This window comes from Dioscorea cayenensis, chromosome 11, assembly GCF_009730915.1.
Source record: "Dioscorea cayenensis subsp. rotundata cultivar TDr96_F1 chromosome 11, TDr96_F1_v2_PseudoChromosome.rev07_lg8_w22 25.fasta, whole genome shotgun sequence".
In the NCBI taxonomy this organism is placed as follows: Eukaryota; Viridiplantae; Streptophyta; class Magnoliopsida; order Dioscoreales; family Dioscoreaceae; genus Dioscorea; species Dioscorea cayenensis.
The window spans coordinates 3,830,793-3,849,812 of record NC_052481.1 but is presented as its reverse complement, the minus strand read 5'-3'; the positions used below and the strand labels follow the sequence as shown (position 1 = coordinate 3,849,812).

Sequence of the window (19,020 nt, the reverse complement as noted above, 5' to 3'; positions counted from 1 at the left end):
TTAGCTTTTTATCTGTTTTTTTTTTTCTTTTACATAAATAGAAAAACCAATCAATCAAAAATATTACACAAATAAATTTAGAACACTCCGGGTTATTATTTATTTTAATAATATACAACAACAACAAATAATTAGACCTAACCATATCATGAACCAAAAAACTAGATAACCAAGCTTTGGTTCACATTTTGATCCCTTGAGGGCTCGTTCTTGTTGGTACGTAAACGACATTGGCTTATCGCATCAACATGATGGTAACTCAGCAAATAATAGCAATTTATTAACTCGTCGAGCCATAAAAACTGCAAGATGAACCATTACGTCGTCTCCGTCAACATCTTCAGTTGTTAGTTATCTTCAGTAATAAATACTTACTTTCTCCATCAACGGTTATAACTGCTGTTTGAAGCACCTTGACACTAAATAGAACTTTCTCAGGGAAAAGGGATTAGCATTCCTATTTATTGCATTGATCAAGCTTCAGTTAGTTTCAGCCGTGGGACTACATTCATGGATTGCAGTTCCTGAAAAAGAATAAAAATCATCTTTAATTTATGAAGTGCTCTGCAAACTTTTTATGGAGAAATGAAAGATCTGATAATGATGCTGCCAACTTTTAAAGCTGTGTAAGTGCTTCAAACCCGGTTTGGGACATAATACTATGATCGGCATTAGTTATATGTATAATACCTGAAACAGGAGCTTGCAGGCATAAGGTAATTTCATAGTTGAAATGTTATCACCATTTTTGCACATTGAACAAAAAGCAGTCTTCAGCTTGTAATTATAGTAACCCAGTAAGCCACATTTTCTGCAGACCTGGAGAAAAACAAAAAAACAAAAAAACCCCAGATCTGAATCAAGTAGTTTCACAGTGTTGTGCATGTGCCATATTTGTAACCGAAGATATTTGTTGGATAAATCCATGGGAAGTTCACATAGATTTACTCAGTGAAAAAAAAAGTACGGTCATTGTAAGTGTTACAGATCTTAAGAACAAATAGTTACAGTTTGTCATGGCAGAAATTCAATAATATATTAGCATAAACATTAACAAAAAAAGTACAAAAAACAGAAAAGTCGAATTGAGCAAGATATACTACTCAAAAAACGACAGTTAAATATCTTCAGATTACTTGCATAATCTATGATACAAAACTACCTCAAGCAGTGCACAAATGAGTGTTCACATACAATGTAAAGATCAACTAAATAAATTCTAAACATATAAGAATTATATTAAATGTCCAAGAGAATTCAACGAGAATCAAGAAATGAACGCTGAAAAAGAAATTTGTTTGTCACCTGAACTTGGTAAGGGTCACTCGATAACATCAATCGTTCGAAGAGTATCATGCTCGTACCGTATGCTATTAAACAATCACGCTCCATTTCTCCCAAGCGTAATCCTGTGGATTAAACATACTTTTAAGTTCCCAAAAGTTATTGTTCTCTCAAACCCCACCCCCTTCAAATGACGATCAAAAGCAAGCATTGATCCCATGCCAGTATATAAACTATTGGTTATGCTGTGATCTACAGAGACCTCCATCACGACTTCTTCCTTCCGTGGGTTGTCTGGTGAGTGTCACACGAGGTCCTTTAGCACGAGCATGCATCTTATCAAGAACCTACAGTGAACACAATGGCATAAGCAGGGATTAGAAACTATCCTGAGATACTGACATATGAGTTCAGCATCAATTGACTGCAAAATGGATTAATATGAGATTAAGAATCATGGATTCCTTTTTTTTTTTTTAGCATTAAAATATCCACATTAGATGCATCTTCATGGCAGCATTAATGCAATGTAAAACTGGCAACACTGCAAATTTTTAAAACTTAGTAACTCACGCTACTATACAGAAATTAGGCTAAATGCTAACAGTATATTATCCTTCCTGACACCTGCATATTAGCTATTTAAAACATGTAATTTGAACATGCTATACCAAACTACAGATAAAAATTGCACAAGCAATATTGGCATCCAAGTAGAATCCTGAATCTATGATTATGGATAGAAGTTTATGCAATAGTTGAGGCTTCACCATGTGCTTCAATTTTTGGTAATAAATAGGCCCCATGAATATATATGCTTGAAGAGGATAACCTGTGATCCCTGAAAGGTGCAAGCAAAAGAAAAGGATTAAATTAGTAAAATGGTGAATATATATCCAAAATAGGAATAAGATACAAAAGGTAACAACTGAAGTGGAATACAGAAACACGCCTCACGAAAATATCCAGAAGAGGAAGAAGATACAAGAGGGCAAACAGTTTCCACATCAAAGAACGAAAATCTTGTCACACGCATGCTTACCTTTGGTTTGGAACTTTTAAATATTAATTCAAGCTTCTTGTTCAAAATGATTGTTTAGAACATAAGCAGCCGTGTGGAATGCGACCTATATATGACAAGGCCCTACTGATTAGGAAGGACTCTTTATAATACCTCAGTAGGCCTTAAAAAAAAAAATAATGAGCAGATTGCTCTGATTAATTAATTTTTTATGCTCCACTTCTAGCATTAATGTCAAAAAATGGAGAATTCATAAAATGTGCTTCTTTCTTCAATCATTCATTCAATAGACGTGATTCCTCAGAGGTGGGACCCGGGACATTGAGTTTGATTGCCCTACACAAAACACTGGTTTGTTGCAAAATCGTTTCTTAATTCTATTCTTCCTTTCCTTAGATGGGCCAGACAGACAGCCTATGTTTGTAGCTTAAACCATCACTTACCATATTAAAACATAATCAATAGAGAAGCTCTAGATAGGCAGTGACCCATCATACTAAAAATAAAATATTTGAAATTAGTTACACAATGCCAAACATAAGCACATTTTCATGTCCAAATTAGGGTTTCAGGTAATTTCTATCAACAGTAAATTAACTTTCAGGAGTTACAGTCAGTGTTCTTAAAAAATGCCATATAGGACAATTTCAAAATTGAACAAAGAACCAAGGGAAAAAGGTAGAAAACACCTTTTCAAATAACTGTATGCGCACCTTCCTACTACATCTTTTGCAAAACGCCTACCTTCCTACCTTGTGCAACCCACTCGAATGAAACAAAATTATAATGAAGTCCAACTTCTATATCATCTACCCAATTGGATTTCTCTAAAAAGCTTAGTTCCAAGGATTATTGGGCTTCATAAACTCATCGGCGTAATCCTAATGTGCAAAAAGAAGTTTCAACACCATAAATCATTTTTTTTTCTTGGAACAGGTTGATAAAGAAGTGAACCTATACTTTGAAATGTGAAGAAACAACAAATATATTGGACAATTATGCTGTACATGCCCATTCAACAATATTCAAGAGCCAATAACATGCAATGTTGTTCTACATTAAGATGGTTTCCAGATAAATTTTACTCGGAATATAAAAGGTTGAGTCAGGGAGTATACCAGAATATAGGAAATCCTTCCCGCTATAACTAAATCCATGCTTCACAAGGGTGGCACTGGCATTTAGCAGAGTATCATAAAAACCACTTCAAATGAGGAAATATAATACAAAAGAGATCAACATACCTTATGTCTTCCACCTTGTCTGCGTGGCCACTCGGCTCCCCAAAGGCACTTCCATAATGAAATCTTCCACATGAAACTCCAGCTTTGCTACCAAGAAGCTCTATCATTTTTCCTACTGTCATTCGGCTACAGATAATAATTTTGAGATCTTAGTGCAAGAAATAGTTAACCACAAGTACCAAGAAAAAAGGCCTAGCCAAGTCATAGGTTCCATAACCAAGATAATTGGCTGTAAAGGAACAAAAGAAGATAGAAATGCCAATAAATGAAAATTTAAAACAATTCAGTCACGCTTCAAAACATTTCAATCATGCAAGTTCAAATTTGCAAATGCTTCCTTTGATCACCTTCCCGTCAAAGACTACATAGTATAATATCAGGGCGGGATCACTTCAACAACGATAAGATTCAGTGATAGGCACAGGCAGGCCAATTACACGGGTTTGTCTTCATTCAAAACCATTTCCACAAGTGCCACACACTAAGTGCTTCTATATACATATAATTTCCAATTACATGTTTCCCACAATTAAAACTGTTAAGTATGATACTGACATGTCTACTTGCCTAAGTACCAAATAAAGGTGTGCATAAACTATAGACCTAAACCATAAAGCAAAGTTCATTTTAAAACCTAACTCAAAAGTTCACATAATGGAATCAACACGAATGACAGATCCAAGTGTCTAGGTTTCTAGTATGCGTGTATGTTGTAGCTTTATCAGCAAGGCATGAAATATAAATCAAATTGTTATCATCTGCTCAAACATGTGTAAGATGATACAAAGAAAGCTTTCCTTAAGAACTTTTGGTTAAAAAAACCTCATGGTGGTCCCTTTAAATTGTTGACAAAGAACATAATGGCATTAACTCATTGAGCATCAAAAGACGTGTCAGTCAGGTTATAGTCCTCATGGGCTTAAACCTTTCAAATCTACAAACAAATCATACTTTCACAGGTATAAGGTCATTTACAGTTATGTACTGTTGGCTTCAGACGCATGTAAACAGGGCACTCTACATAACTGAGATAAAAATTTATCCTAAAACCCCCCACAACACCTTCTCAATCCATTTAATGTTAAATGTATCAGACTAAGAATTTGATGATTAAAATAAGGGTAAAGGACCCAAAGGTCTAGGCCATTGGTAAAGGACCTAAAGGGCCTTGCGAAGTTGCAAATACCCATTCAGGACCCTATAAATTTCCCACACCCAATAAATATCTATTTTTAAAACAAAATACCTACTCACCTCTAATTTTCTGAATTTACTATTCTACCGGTAATATATTCTAATTTTTCATCCTCCTTGCCCATCCGGCAGGGTCGCCCCAATCCCATGAGCCCTCTTGGCCCTGACCTCGATCCCCGAGGTCAGGATGAGCTCATGGGGCTTGCCCAGCACAAGCAACTAGCCACTAGGCTGGTCAGGCGTGGGGTGAGAGCCAATGAAGGAATGCAGGAAAAGGGAATGATAAAGGGTAGAAGTGTGATTTCACACAAATTAATTTTTGGAAAAAAAAAAAAAATAAATTTTTAGGGTCTGAAAAGGTAGTTAACTTTTTCAAAAGGATTTGATGGTCATATGCAACTTCGAGAGGGTCTTAGAGTTTCTCTCTTCTTAACATAAGATTGCAGATAGCAAAGCATAAGAATAAGACATGAATAGCAGCTGGATTCAAACCTACATTAGTGTAGTGAAACGATCAGAAAATTGTTCATCAAAATAAAGACTCACATGGTAAGTGATTGTAGGGAGAGGCCACTAACAAATTACACTGATCACAGACATGGATTAAGTCTACAAATAAAAGAATAGCCATTGGATCCTAACAGTAATTTGGTTCATAAGCATGAAAAGAACATGATCTAATTATACCTGGGATATCCATGTGGATTCATGATTAAATCGGGGCAGATGCCACGTTCAGTGAAGGGAAAATCCTCCTGCTGAACAATGGTGCCACATACACCTTTCTGACCATGTCGACTGCTGAATTTATCACCCAACTGTACAAGTGATCAAATAATGAAAAGACAAACCTATCTAACAGCAATGCAACATTATGAAAAAAATGAAAGCCACTAACTTCAGGCCTTCGTGTGTGACGAACAATAAATTTGATGCACAGTTTTCCATTTGGATCAGAGCTGAGGAGTACACGATCAATCACAGTAGTCTCCCCTTCAGGACCTTTGTAAGTAGCATTGGCAGGCCTATAATCACTGCATGCACATATGAGCAAAAGACTGCATTAGCATCATTAGTACACATAATAAAGCGTAATAGAAATACAAGAGCACCAACATTGGAGTTCCAGAAGGGTGGCGATCCCCTGTATTTTTTGGGGCATATTTGTTCACAAGAACATCATGATTGCGGACAATCTCACCAGGTGCAGCTATTCCATCATTATCCAAAATCTGTAAACAAAATATGAGTAACATCAAAGAGATAACTAATTAAGTCAAAATACTTGAGAGAGAAGATAACATACGAATAGACGATGCTATAAATCATTACATAAAGGTCAGATTAAACTATTAACTTTAAACACATGGTAAATGATTAACAAGATGCCAAGGCTTTGGCCGTTCAAAAATGAATATTAAAACAGTGTGCACATCATAACAATAGTGTTGATGACTTTACCTGCATGGTTGACTTCCTAGCAGAAGGATCCGTATCAGGGCGTACTATTTTATCACGTGCCCCATTGCTATAGATTTCATTGACACATGAATACCTGGTAAAATGCAATATTAAAAAAGAGAGAAAACTTCCTAAACAAGAGGAAATTGGTCATTTGTTTTCAAGCTACAAACAAACAATTTCCTGAATAAAAAAAATTGATTCGCAAGCATCTCAGGTAGTAGTAAAAAGATGAATCTCATCAAGTACTTTTTCATTGCTATACAACGACCAAATCCACGGTCAAGTGATGACTTGTTCATGACTATGGCATCTTCAATATCATAACCGCTATAGCTCATTACAGCAACAGTGGCATTTTGTCCTGCTCCAAGCTTATCAAAACCAACCTGGAAAAAGAATCATAAGTTAAATCAAAATTAACCTGAAAAAATCATAACAATCCTTCATAATAAAATACAAACCAGCTCTATCGTCTTTGTCGTCAGCAAGGGACGTTGTGGGTATACAAGCAGGTAAAGCAGAGTGTCTGCACGGCAAAGCTGCAAGAGAACACATAACTCAATATCCTAATTATCAATGTAAAGCACCAAAACAAAAAATATGTAAACTAAAGATCGTGACAACAAAGGGAGAAGTAATCAATTTTCGTTTTGGCTTCAACATTCACATTGACAGACCACACTTTAGGTTTCTTATCATTGGAATTTTTTTTTTCAAAAAAAAAGAAAAGTACAAAAAATAACCTTGTGTTTCCGAGTTTTGCAAAATAAGGACAGAAGATTTTTTTTTTCAATTCTATGACGTGTGATTTCCCAAATTTACTAAAAAAGGAAAAAAACGTCAACGGTGTTAACTTTTCATTTTTTGTAGGGGCAAAATCATCCATTCATATAAAATAACCACTATGTGGCATAAAAAACATGATTTTTTAACATGATTTTGTTTGATTTAAAGAATTGAAGTTTTTTTTTTTTTGTTTAGTGGAATTTTGGGAGAGATAAATAAACATAAAAAAATATAAATTTTTAGGTCATATAAGTCGATTTTTAAATGAAATGATGATTTTGCTCATGTGAGTTAATAGATGAGATTATAACAATCCAGCTCATTATAGCTTGTTGAGGAATCTTAATGTAGAAATTACAGCCTACCGACTAACCACGATACATCTTCAATAAAAATTTGAAAGACTTTACTTCTCAGGATAAACTTCACAATTCTTCAACTGCAAAGAAATTTAAAAAAAAATAATACTCATGCGTTCACCGGTCTTACCTGGTTATAGCCAATATTGCCCATTGCCTGCTTTCCCATAGCACACTACCATAAAATAAATCAACAGAATTAGATACTAAAGATGCATTTGGCTTCCCTTTAAAGCATGTCTGAAAAGAAAAAGAAAAAAAAATAGCATACCTGATATGTATTCCGAGGAGACTGATTGTGATGAGGAAAAGGAATTAGTCCAGCACAAACCCCTAAAATCGTAAATGGTTCAATCTCTATGTGTGTTATTTTGCTTTTGTTAGCATCCTTTTCATTGTCAGCATCATCTTTATCGATATCACCCTCATAGAGAGCAATCTATCAGAGAAAACATTCCAGTGTTCAATAAAAATGACAAAAATCATCAAAAGGTAACATGGAAAAAGATGTGTTCACTAACCAAAGCATTGTTCTCTTCATTAACATCCAGATATTCTATTAGTCCTTCATGGAGAAAATCATCAAAATTACGAACACCCGCCTATAAAAAGGTGAAATGCATTAGAGAGGAAATGTTCATTCAAAATTAGTGGAACAACTAGCAAACTGTCAAATGCAAACCCGCAATTCTTGAATATGGTGCTCCTTTATCCTTGATACACCCTTGTCAGCAATTACAAGAGGTCTACAAACTCGACCACCATCAGAAGCAACATAAACACAACGCTGTATCACATGGTCAACAAGTTAATACTAACAAAATGGACAATACTTAAGGAACTTAATTATAAAAATACATTAAATGACAAAAGTAATGAGTTTTTCAGTAATGGCATCAACAAAAGCGACTTCAGATTTTGATAATATTATAAGAACTAAGTAGAAAGCCGCTGAAGAAAAAATACTTTCAAATGCCAATTTGAACATCAAGCACTCATATCTCAATAAAAAGGTCAAATAACATACCATATGAATTACAGTTTCAAGTCATTATCAGAAATTTATATGAATTGTTGGAGTAAAAAGAACCAAAAACTAGCATAGTACTCATAAAGAAGTGAACAGTACAAATTGTATTGTATTGTATTGGAAAAATAAGTGCAAAGAACCTTTCCTCTGGCTATACTCAGCTTTTACTACAATATTTTAGTTTTTTTCCTAAGATACTACTCACTCACTCCTTATTTAGCAAACAAGTAAACAAACTCTAGTCTTTCATTTCGATTCTTCGGATTTTAGAAACTGAATTCTGATTTAGAAAATTACGACACAGCATCCTTTGTCTTCTCTGTCAGGGTCTTCTTGATCATGCTTCTTCTAAGTTACCCAAGTACAAGCTAATAATACCTATATGCATTTGATATACCTAACTAATCTTTCAGATGAATCACATTGTTTCATGGATCAGATACAAAGAAAGCATAAGATAATGAACCCTACAGAAGAAATCCTTTTTTCTTGTCATGCATAGAAAGTTAGATACTTCATCCTAGAATTTTTAGAAACTAGCTATTGATTAGGAAATTAAGATAATTCATACTTTCACTTTAAGAATTTATTTTCTAACAGCTGCTTATTGATCATGCTTCCACACATTATAAACCATTTTTAAGAGATTAGTTATTCAAATAAATCTTTTTAATAATTAATGTTAGATTAGTATCACTATACACCTATAATTATTTTAAAAAATAATTTTTAATTTTAAAATATTTAATTTTGATTTGCATTAATAAAAAATACATTGTGTCAAGTCACACACAAAAAAAAACCCTCTGACCAACATTTGAAAATATTCCCTTTTAATTCTACCCTTTCCAACCTGACATCCTCCACAAAGAGAAGGGGAGAGAGATAGCACTGAAGAGAATAAGCACCTAAGGATAAAAGATTGTGCTAGAAGATACAATACAAAGACTTTGAGCACCAGAAACATCAAACAACAATACATTAATACTAGCTTGCAAAAAGATGGCTGCTCTCAAAAAGTGCTTAGCCTACTAAGCCTCATAATCATACATTAATATCACTAGTAAAACAAGGGTGCTTGTACAAATAAAGGTTCATCCCTGCTGCAACAAATAATGAAATAATAAGATGAAAATTTCACCAGAAGTGAATTTTTAGACCATAAGAAGATAGGCTACCTGTTTATCATTCACAAAGACGCTAACAAATTCCCCAATTTTACCCAACCTACGCAACTTTCTAAGAGCACCAGCAAATCTCTGTACATTGGAAACAAAAGAGGATGTGAGAAAATATTACAAGATCCCAGAAAACTAACACAGCAAGTATTGAAAATTGAGATACCCGTGGTTGCCTGTGTTTTCCAAGTATTAGTCCATTCAATATAACAAGAAATGAATTTGGTGCATGGAGCTCCTCTCCAGAAAGAAGAGCCAAGTCCTCAACACCTAAACTATAGCACTAACACATGATTGACAGAAAAGATTAAAAACATTAGTTCAGAGCAAGATGTCTGCCAATAGAGAGAAAATATATATATATATATATATATAGCCATCTAGTGACTGCAGCCATGGAAGTTAAAGACACTGATATTGTCATTTAGTCGAAAATAAAAACACATCCTTCCACAATCTCTAACACTAATATTGAATATAAAAAATAATTGTAACATTTCCTAGTTATCGGAGATATTAAGCATTTCCCTCATACTGGAAATAAAAAGCTGTCCCTAAAAATGAATTATAGCAAGTTCTCAAATAGCTAAATTTTACCATATATGCATCTCTCAGCTTCCCAGATTTCTTGTGCATTGAAAGCTAATAAACATCAAAATGTACAAGAAAACTAATTTGCTCAACCAAATATCAAAAACATTTCATCTTACGGTTTGTTATGATGTAGACAATAACTGCAGGTGATTTCTTATTTAGAAACATTATAAGTGTCACTTTACAATTTATATCTGTGCATGCATTAAAACATAAGAATAGCATCTGGTTCTGTCAATTTCTATTCATAAATACCAAAAGGCAAGTATTTTCAGTAGTAGAATATAGTGTATATGTGAAGGCAACATCGTTACTGTTATTATGGGAAGTCTTAACATCAGGATGCATAGTGGCATACGGCAAATGGTTTTCATTTGTTTCACAAATAAATAGAAGATTTATGGATGACTCACTCACTCACATAACTACAACAGAACATAGCTATTCAAAGAAACAAAAGACAAGCACATCAATTCTCAATGAAACAAAAGGCAAGGAAAATTTGAAGCATAATACCACAGTATGAGAGAAAGGCTAAACAGTATAAACCAATAATCCATTGACAGGATATTGAACATATAAAGGGGAAAACGCAGAAAAAAAAAACCAAAACATTATGACTAAAGGGCAAAATGAAGTGGGAAGTCGGCACACATGATGCGACGAAAATTTAGAAAAAAAAATACTTCACAGATTACAATATTAAGTTTTCACGACAAGTTGAATTAAGGATAGAAATAAAGAGGAAAGTCAGGAAGACACAACTGCATTATAAATTTAGATCAAAAACATCATAGAGTTCATTTTGCCCCGAATTTGCAGTGTCCACATAAACATACATGACCAGAGATATGATAAATTCAAACTTACGCAGTTAGAATATGACTGAATCCATCAGCACCTAGGCCAATAGAAAAATTTCTAGATGTATTCTAGAATGTCTAGACACTGCAAAGGATGTTGGCTTAGATCTTTGCAGATAATAGTGGCTCCAACAAAAAGCAAGCATATCCTTTTCTTACATGTTGCAACTATGGATAAAAAAAGATGAAAACCAGAGAAATCAGCAGTTTCAACATAAAGCAAGCCATTATTTCTTAAATGTTCACAACAATTGAAAGAAAGAAACATACCAGAGATATCAGAGGACCCTCCTCATCGTCCGTTGTGACATGGGTCATCAAAGCTAAATTTTTAGTCAGTCCACAGGCTTCTCCTTCAGGAGTGTCACATGGACAGAGCATTCCCCACTAACAACAAGAATACTTGTTTTAAGATTTCAATCTGGTGAATTTACAGGTCTACAATGAAATTGTCAAATGACTATCATGCAAGTCACTGACCTGGCTTGGTTGCAATGCTCTTGGTCCACTTACTTTCCTGGTCTTCTCAAACTGGGGAGATATGCGTGTCATGTGTCCCAACGCTGCAATAAACGACAGCCTTGAAACAACCTGAAATATTATAGTGTCTAACAATGCAATGATTATTTTTTAAAAAAAAAGTTTTGATTTTAGGAAAGAAGATGGCTACCTGAGAAACACCTTTTCGGTGCATCTTGAAACGCTTTAAATCCCAATTTCCAGTTGAAATGGCTTTCTCTAAACCGTTGGTTATCATATCTTGCTTTAATATAAATGAAGGCTACATAAAAAAATAGCGATATTATTGCATACAAAAAATAAACCAGAATGTTTCAGAAACAAATCCTTGTTTAAAGAGCAGACACTCAATGCCAAGGAACTCGCTAGGAAAATTAAAATAAACCATCTTGAAAAAAGCTAAAAGTCGTGACGAAAATTTAGACTTAAAATTGTGTCAGCAAATAGTAAGTTTACAACAATAACGTGGCCCAAGTTGCTTCAAACTTGCATAAAAGTATTACAAGTTCATTCAAACTTACTTGAAACAGATGAAAGTGAGAGTGATGACTAGTATTCTCATATGCTTTGTTCAGAAGATCGGCAGCACAGGAATTCATAGATTTGAATAAATCCTATAAAACCACACTGGTTAGTAAGTTGTCCAACCAAATATATATAAAACAGGGTGGTTAGATTAACTATAGAAGTCACCTCAAAAAGCAAAGAAATAAGTTGCCCAGACAGTTCCAATCGCTTGTTCCCAACATAATCCTGATAGGCAGGGAAAAAATATCAGCTATGAGATGAAACTGAATTTTATAAAGATGTTTACAATCCAATATAATTCTCATAGGCAAGGAAAAGGACAATGATATTTATAAATATCACTAAATTTTGTATCAGCATTTACCAATTCGTAAAGATAATCTACAAGTTACAAACACCCCAACCACCCAAGATCCACAAGTGATGGGTAATGCAATATAATCAATAACAATTTCTCATTTCCCTCTAACTTATAAAATAAAATTCCTATATAAAGATAAACTTGAACCCCAATCAAGAAGGACCCATTAAGATGTTAGCAAGAGAGACGTTCTTCCACATATAACATGACTTGATAATGACTTTGAGAGGACAAAGTGAGGATCAGTAACCAAGTAGAGGGAGAACAAGGGATCACATAACATCAGGAGAACCTGGTGTATGTTTGAGTCTCTCTTGTTCTCCTCAGACTTTCCATCAAAGACAATTGGCAATAGCCAGATTCAGCAAAGTCCTCAAATCAACTGAGCTAGGTTTTATCTTGCTTTAATAAGTGAAATATTAAAAGCAATGTGTTTATCAAGGGAAGCCTCCTGAGTCATTCTGGCTTAAGCAAAAGCTGCCTGTTTCCTAAGAGGTTTTAGCAATCAAGAAAGGTTCTGAGGAACTTATGCTTCTATCATACAAAGGGTATATGGTCATTTGCAATTACTACAATCTGGAAAAAAAAGGAAAATAATCCAAAGTTTGTCTATGATTAAACCAATATGTTTATCAAGGGAAGCCTCCTGAGTCATTCTGGCTCAAGCAAAAGCTGCCTGTTTCCTAAGAGGTTTTAGCAATCAAGAAAGGTTCTGAAGAACTTATGCTTCTATCATACAGAGGGTTTATGGTTATTTGCAATTACTACAATCTGCAAAAAAAAAAAAAATAATCCAAAGTTTGTCTATGTTTAGCATCACAGAAATCTAAAGAATCTCAATATTAACAAGAGCTGGACAAAGAAGACCGACACATTCATATTTAAGATATGCCTTTCTATTTTGAACTAAAGCTTAACTAAAAGCTGTGAAGATCACAAAGAGAATAAACTTGTAAGTTTTTTCTTCTCTTAAGAGCTCCCTTGTCAACTTTACCAATTGTACAAATACCTTTCGAGAACTAATAGCAATTGGTCCAATGATTTGTGTAACTCGTTTCAGTCCTAAGAGCCCCAATCTAAATTATCCAGTTAGCTTCATAGGGAAAAAAGCAAAAGGCTATATGATGCCTGCAGAAAAATATCAAACGATGATTATCAAATTTAAGATAATTCAAAACGTAGTGTAAGTATACAAAGTTAAGGTTGGACTGAGGGATAAACATTATAAGCTGAAGATAGAAAATAATAAATACATCACAAATCTGGATATTATCATCTACCTTGTCATCAAATGTGTCTGTATTTAGGATTGCATCCATCATGCGCCTTAACATTACTGAAGCATAAATGCACTTAGGTCGAAAATTTCCATTGATTACCTACAAAAAACAAAGGTAGAGAAATCACAAATTAGAGATTAGCACATAACCAACAAAACATTTATGAAGCTCAAGATTAGACTTACTGGAACATTAGCAAGAAATACATCAAGAAGAATAGTCCCCGCCATGCCTTCCTGTATAGCATAGATTAATTAAACTTGGATAGGATAATTAAATTACCAACTCAAGAAGATATAGTCAAACGAGCATAACAGCGGGTGATACAAAAGGTTTTTGTCATACAAGTCCCTGTATTTCTACAAGAATCCATATTAAGTTATCACTATGGGAACAATTATGCTAGGGCTCATAAGGTATAGCGGTGCTTGTGTGGAAACACAATTGTGCCCCCCTAGTTACACAAGATAATACCATCAATACCAGCAATTGCATAACTTCAAGTGCAGTGTGTAAATTTGTGGCTCAAACATACCCTTCTACCACCGTCCCTTGAAGAACTAAAACTTGTCAACTGCAAAAAAAAGAGTTAATATAACACCAACACATAACAGAGAGTAATATTAATAGGTTCATCTCCAAACAAGTAAGAATCTTCACAACTGTAACTCAGCGCACTTCAACAAGAACTTTATTGATAGAAATATCAACCAAAAGAAATTACAAAAGCTCAATTTCATCAACAATTAAACAAGTACAGACATTCATAGCAACCTTTTTCTTCATAGTATTTGAATAAACTATTGCCTAATTTGGAAATGTGCACTAGTTTGATGGTCCTGATAGCTGAAAAGTTGTTCAACAATTTTGCAATAACATAAGCATAACATTAACACTTCGCAATAGTCATGCCACTAGATAAAATGGGCTTCAAGAGCAAGTATGGAAGAAATACCTTTCTATCACAATACATATACCAATTAATGCCTGAACCACTAATTGTAGCATATAGCACTGATGACCATCAAAAGGTGATAGATGTAGAATAGAAAAGATATTTCTATACCAAATAAGGGACTTGCTTTCGCAACGAAAGGTATACAACCTTATCATAGAGATCCATGACAATAACCTGAGATACATCACTATCACCAATGATGGATGATGATGATAGATGTCTCACACAATACATTATTAAGCTTATTTAAAGTTGTCTGTATGAGAAGGCAATATAAGTGGAAATTTGACATGGCCTGCAAAATAAATTAAGCTGAACATTTGAAAAAGAGAACCCAAGTGAATAACAGAAATGGTGATAAGAACAGAAATTCACAGAAAGTGAGATTTTTTTAGTTTGAACAAGAAGAAACCTTATGTTAATCAGATGGCATAAGGAAGTAAGCTAATGATCAGAAAATGAAATCTTATTTGATAATTGATAGCGATAGGACTTCTTTAAATAGGCGCATTGCGTACGTCTCATCTTAATATTCAAGATTACAAGCTCAACAGTTTGTCAAATTTTGTGCGTTAAAGCATAATGACTGGGTTCACAAGAAAGTTGGACAGAAAAAACTATTTAGAAAAAATATAGATTTTATGTAGGTGATATCTTTTATAGCAGTAGGCAAGGCTACAAAATAAGGTAAAGAAGTATTATACATTAATCAAGAATAGTACTTAAGTTCATAAATTTTTTCTCATAAAATCAATCAACTTTGCCGAAGGACTACGTAAAGGCATTTGATATGAGAAAGAGAGATTAGAAACATATAAAACAAAATGCCAGCTGTGAAGGTACTTCATAGTTCAAATCCAAGAAATTAGGCATTATACTTTTCAATGCAAAACAATAAATACCAAATAACAATGCTAAAATTAAGGTGAATTCTTCAAATTTTAAACAAAAGAAACATTAAAACAAACTCACCTTTCCTTCAAGATATGATAAAGCTTGCTGTTGTGTGTATATCCTCTCAGAAGCACATTCCTGCCACAAGATTAATTATATGGAAATTGATAATTGACCACAGAGCTCATTGCCATTCCACATCTGGGTCATTCACCCATTTCCTTTGGTCCCACCATCGCAGGCAATATTAAATGAAATGGCCCTTGCAGCAGGAGTTCCAATGGCCATCCATCATATTGGTGAGTGATGGAAATGAGTGACAATGATGGAGTTCTGCATTAATCACTACCAACAAACATAATGATTGGGGCACAAATTACCTCTATAGATGGAAGGAGTAGAGATCCATATCGAGGATCTCTACCAAGCATTTGCACAACCTCTTGATCACTTTCCATGCCCATAGCTTTCATGACAACCAAAATGGGAATCTGTAAACGCCCACAGTAGATCCAACACGTAAGAAATTGTTCTCATCAATCAAAATTAAATAAGATATTATTGACAACTTACTGGCTTTGCGAATTGATTAAGTTGGAGATAAATCTTCTCTTTCTCCATGAAGAAAACAGTCTTGCTCTTTGTCTCATGTGTGCTGCTCGTAACAGATGCTGTCACTCTGATCAATGGAAAAGAAAGTTGTCATGGCATGTAAGTTTTCAAACAAAACAAGCATTATTGAAATAAAAATCCACTAGAAAACTAAACCCAGATGGATTATGCTAGTTTTTACTCATAGAGTAGAAGAGTAACATTACTTTCTTAAGTTCATTGTATTCATGGATATTTCAATGTAAGACTATTATTTATCTGAGAAACAAAGCCAGGTCATTTAACGTTTGGAAATTTATGGTTTATACAATTTATTACCATCCCAGGGTCAGATACAATGTATGTAAATGGTTTCTTACTTTCTTCTAAAAGGACAATTTTTTATTTCAACCACCCTCTTGGTTCCCTCTAACAATAATAATATCATAAGTTGGATCTTCTTCATAGCATTACTAAATTTAGATACACATGATGTAAATGATTAGTGCTTGGTTCATCTAGTCTTTTGGAACACCAAGGAAAAGGTCCATGTAGACAAACCCAAACAGTGGGGACTAATGGCTTCTTCTTGTTTTTGTTTGTTGATAATATTTAATTTCGATTACCCATTAGGTTATCCTAAACAAGGGTGATATCATAAGCTGGATCTTTTTCTAAGCATTACCAAGTTGAGCTGGAATATTTCTCCTAAGCAATAAACGCTTGTTGGCATCAAATATTAAAAATATAGTTGAAACAGCATTCATTATGGAAGTAAATACAAAATTGATTTGCACAGAAAAATTTGAGCGAAAATAACTATAATCAGAAACACCATACCTTCCCTTACTGTCCATATCAATAATTATGCGATTCTTGGAAAGTTGTTCTTGTATTAAAATTACCTGCACTTAAAAAGCTTTCCATTAGTGACAAAACCAACCAACTTATACTTTCTGATAATTGCTAATTTGCTATATAGCCAACTGAGGCAGCATCATAAAATCTAAGCCACTTCACGCATCTCAGCAGATCAATGGATTCCACCCAAATGTAGTAATGATAATGCATGCAGGAAAGTTAAATGAAGAGGTTAACCAACTAGAACACCTTGAATCATATGGTAAATACTTGAAAAAAGATCTTACCCTCTCAGTTCCCTTCACTACAAAATAGCCACCAGGATCAAGAGGGCACTCACCTACATTGTCAGATAGGAAACGAGTATTAGACATTAAGAGCCAAAAAAAGTCATAAATGTGTATTCATAGACAAACCAAGTTTTGCAAGTTCAGTTTCATCCTTCCCAGTCAGCACACAGTGGCTGCTCCTGAGCATAATTGGCATCCGTCCAATTATGACCTTCCTCTAAAACATGAAAACCAAGTAAATAATAGCCAGCTGAGGGAAAATAAAGAGAAAATTATAAATGTTTTACTTACCCTCATCTGAAGTGTAGGAGGACCATCTTTGAGTTCTCCTTTCTTTGGGGTCTTGGCTGTTCCATGTCCAATAGTATATTCAACGTCGACCAAAATGTCAGCAGCATAGCTACAAAACACAGACAGCACCCCAGCAAATGAATGGGCGAAATTTCAGCAAGAAAGCAAAGACAATTGAACACCAGTTGAAATCATAGGGGCACAGCAAAAGAAGAGGTTTCAATTATTTGAATCCAGCGAAGTTAAGGAACAGAAGAATTTCTATATGAATTTTCTTAACTCAAATAAACACAAAACTAAACCTTCCGGGTTTCCATAAATAAAAACACATACTAGGAAAATCAAATAACACCCAAGAGAAAGGAAGAAAAACAAAGTTCAGAAGTATACGTGGAATCAGAAAGGCGACAACCATGGGGAGTGAGAGGCTCATTGATAGTATCAGTTATTCTGGAAGGTCGCGCAACATAGATGTTGGTATACCTGGATTACCAAATCACCATACAACAATCATCTTTTATCTCCACATCATAAAAAAAATTTGAACAATAACAAAATAATATAGAAAAAGGATGACCACCTAAGATACATGGCTGGATCATGACGACAGACAATGCGATCATTGGCCTTCATGATCTTTTTAATGCCATGGTTAATGAAGTAGTCAAAGGAATCAATATGCTGCTTCACCAGTCCCCGAACCTACAAGACCAAAATCCAATAACATAACATATAAGAAAAAACAAGAAAAACTATCAACAAATCACATCGGCATTTCAGAACAATCAAAATCAGGAGCCTCAGAAGCAAAACAAACACAAAAAGAGGGGGAACAATCAAGAAAGCACAATAATATCAAAATTCCTAGGACAAAAATAAATAACCAAAAATCAATCAAGGCAACATATCAATATAAAAAAACAAGAAAGCAAATTTATATCAAAACCCCATGAACAAAAATAAACAAGAAAAACAGAAGAAGAAGAAGAAAAAAAACCAACAAAACAAACATCAATAAGAACAACCCAAGAACAAAAATAAACAAAAATGCAAAATCAAGAACCCAATGACAAAAATAACCAAGAAACTCTAAATATTAAAATAAAAAATTACAAAATAGATTTTTTTTTAAAAAAAACCTTCAAGAAAGCGGGGAGGAGGGGGAACTTGTCGACAGGAGAGCTCACGGGAGCGGCCAACGAACTGAGATCGACATTAGGGCTGCAAAGAGAAACAAGAGAAGCATAAGAGGCTCAGATTATCAAGGGAATGAGAAGAAGGGAGAGGAGGAGGTGGAGATGGTACTCGGCCCCCATTGCTCGGCGACGGAGGATTGAAGACGGTGAGAAAAACCCTGGCAAGAACCCTTGGATGAACGGAGGAGAAGGTGGTGGTGTTTGAATGGTTTAAATATTTGGGCTTTTACAATT

At 34.5% G+C, this 19,020-nt stretch overlaps 1 protein-coding gene across 2 annotated transcripts; it reads right to left on the bottom strand.

The window, feature by feature from the left end:
- Nucleotides 1-56: 56 nt before the first annotated feature.
- LOC120272347 (DNA-directed RNA polymerase III subunit 2) lies at nucleotides 57-18,968 on the bottom strand. 2 transcript variants are annotated; one of them, XR_005540174.1, is made up of 39 exons: nucleotides 18,896-18,968; nucleotides 18,730-18,811; nucleotides 18,171-18,292; nucleotides 17,981-18,073; nucleotides 17,591-17,699; nucleotides 17,426-17,516; nucleotides 17,297-17,349; nucleotides 16,989-17,053; nucleotides 16,131-16,236; nucleotides 15,938-16,048; nucleotides 15,636-15,695; nucleotides 14,241-14,279; nucleotides 13,891-13,941; nucleotides 13,706-13,804; nucleotides 12,230-12,289; nucleotides 12,058-12,150; nucleotides 11,688-11,798; nucleotides 11,498-11,608; nucleotides 11,288-11,404; nucleotides 9,727-9,843; nucleotides 9,561-9,641; nucleotides 8,035-8,139; nucleotides 7,874-7,954; nucleotides 7,624-7,791; nucleotides 7,483-7,527; nucleotides 6,669-6,746; nucleotides 6,454-6,593; nucleotides 6,205-6,298; nucleotides 5,860-5,975; nucleotides 5,642-5,777; nucleotides 5,431-5,561; nucleotides 3,550-3,675; nucleotides 3,424-3,479; nucleotides 2,055-2,125; nucleotides 1,547-1,631; nucleotides 1,306-1,409; nucleotides 691-819; nucleotides 376-524; nucleotides 57-302 (listed from the first exon to the last, which is right to left on the bottom strand). XR_005540174.1 is itself a non-coding variant. In XM_039279164.1 (38 exons), exons 1-38 carry the CDS (start codon nucleotides 18,904-18,906, stop codon nucleotides 474-476), a joined length of 3,498 nt encoding a protein of 1,165 aa, XP_039135098.1. In that variant the 5' UTR covers nucleotides 18,907-18,968; the 3' UTR covers nucleotides 57-473. The 2 variants fall into 2 exon arrangements, 1 of the variants encoding a protein (XP_039135098.1); XM_039279164.1 differs by having other exon boundaries at nucleotides 57-524.
- Nucleotides 18,969-19,020: the final 52 nt, after the last annotated feature.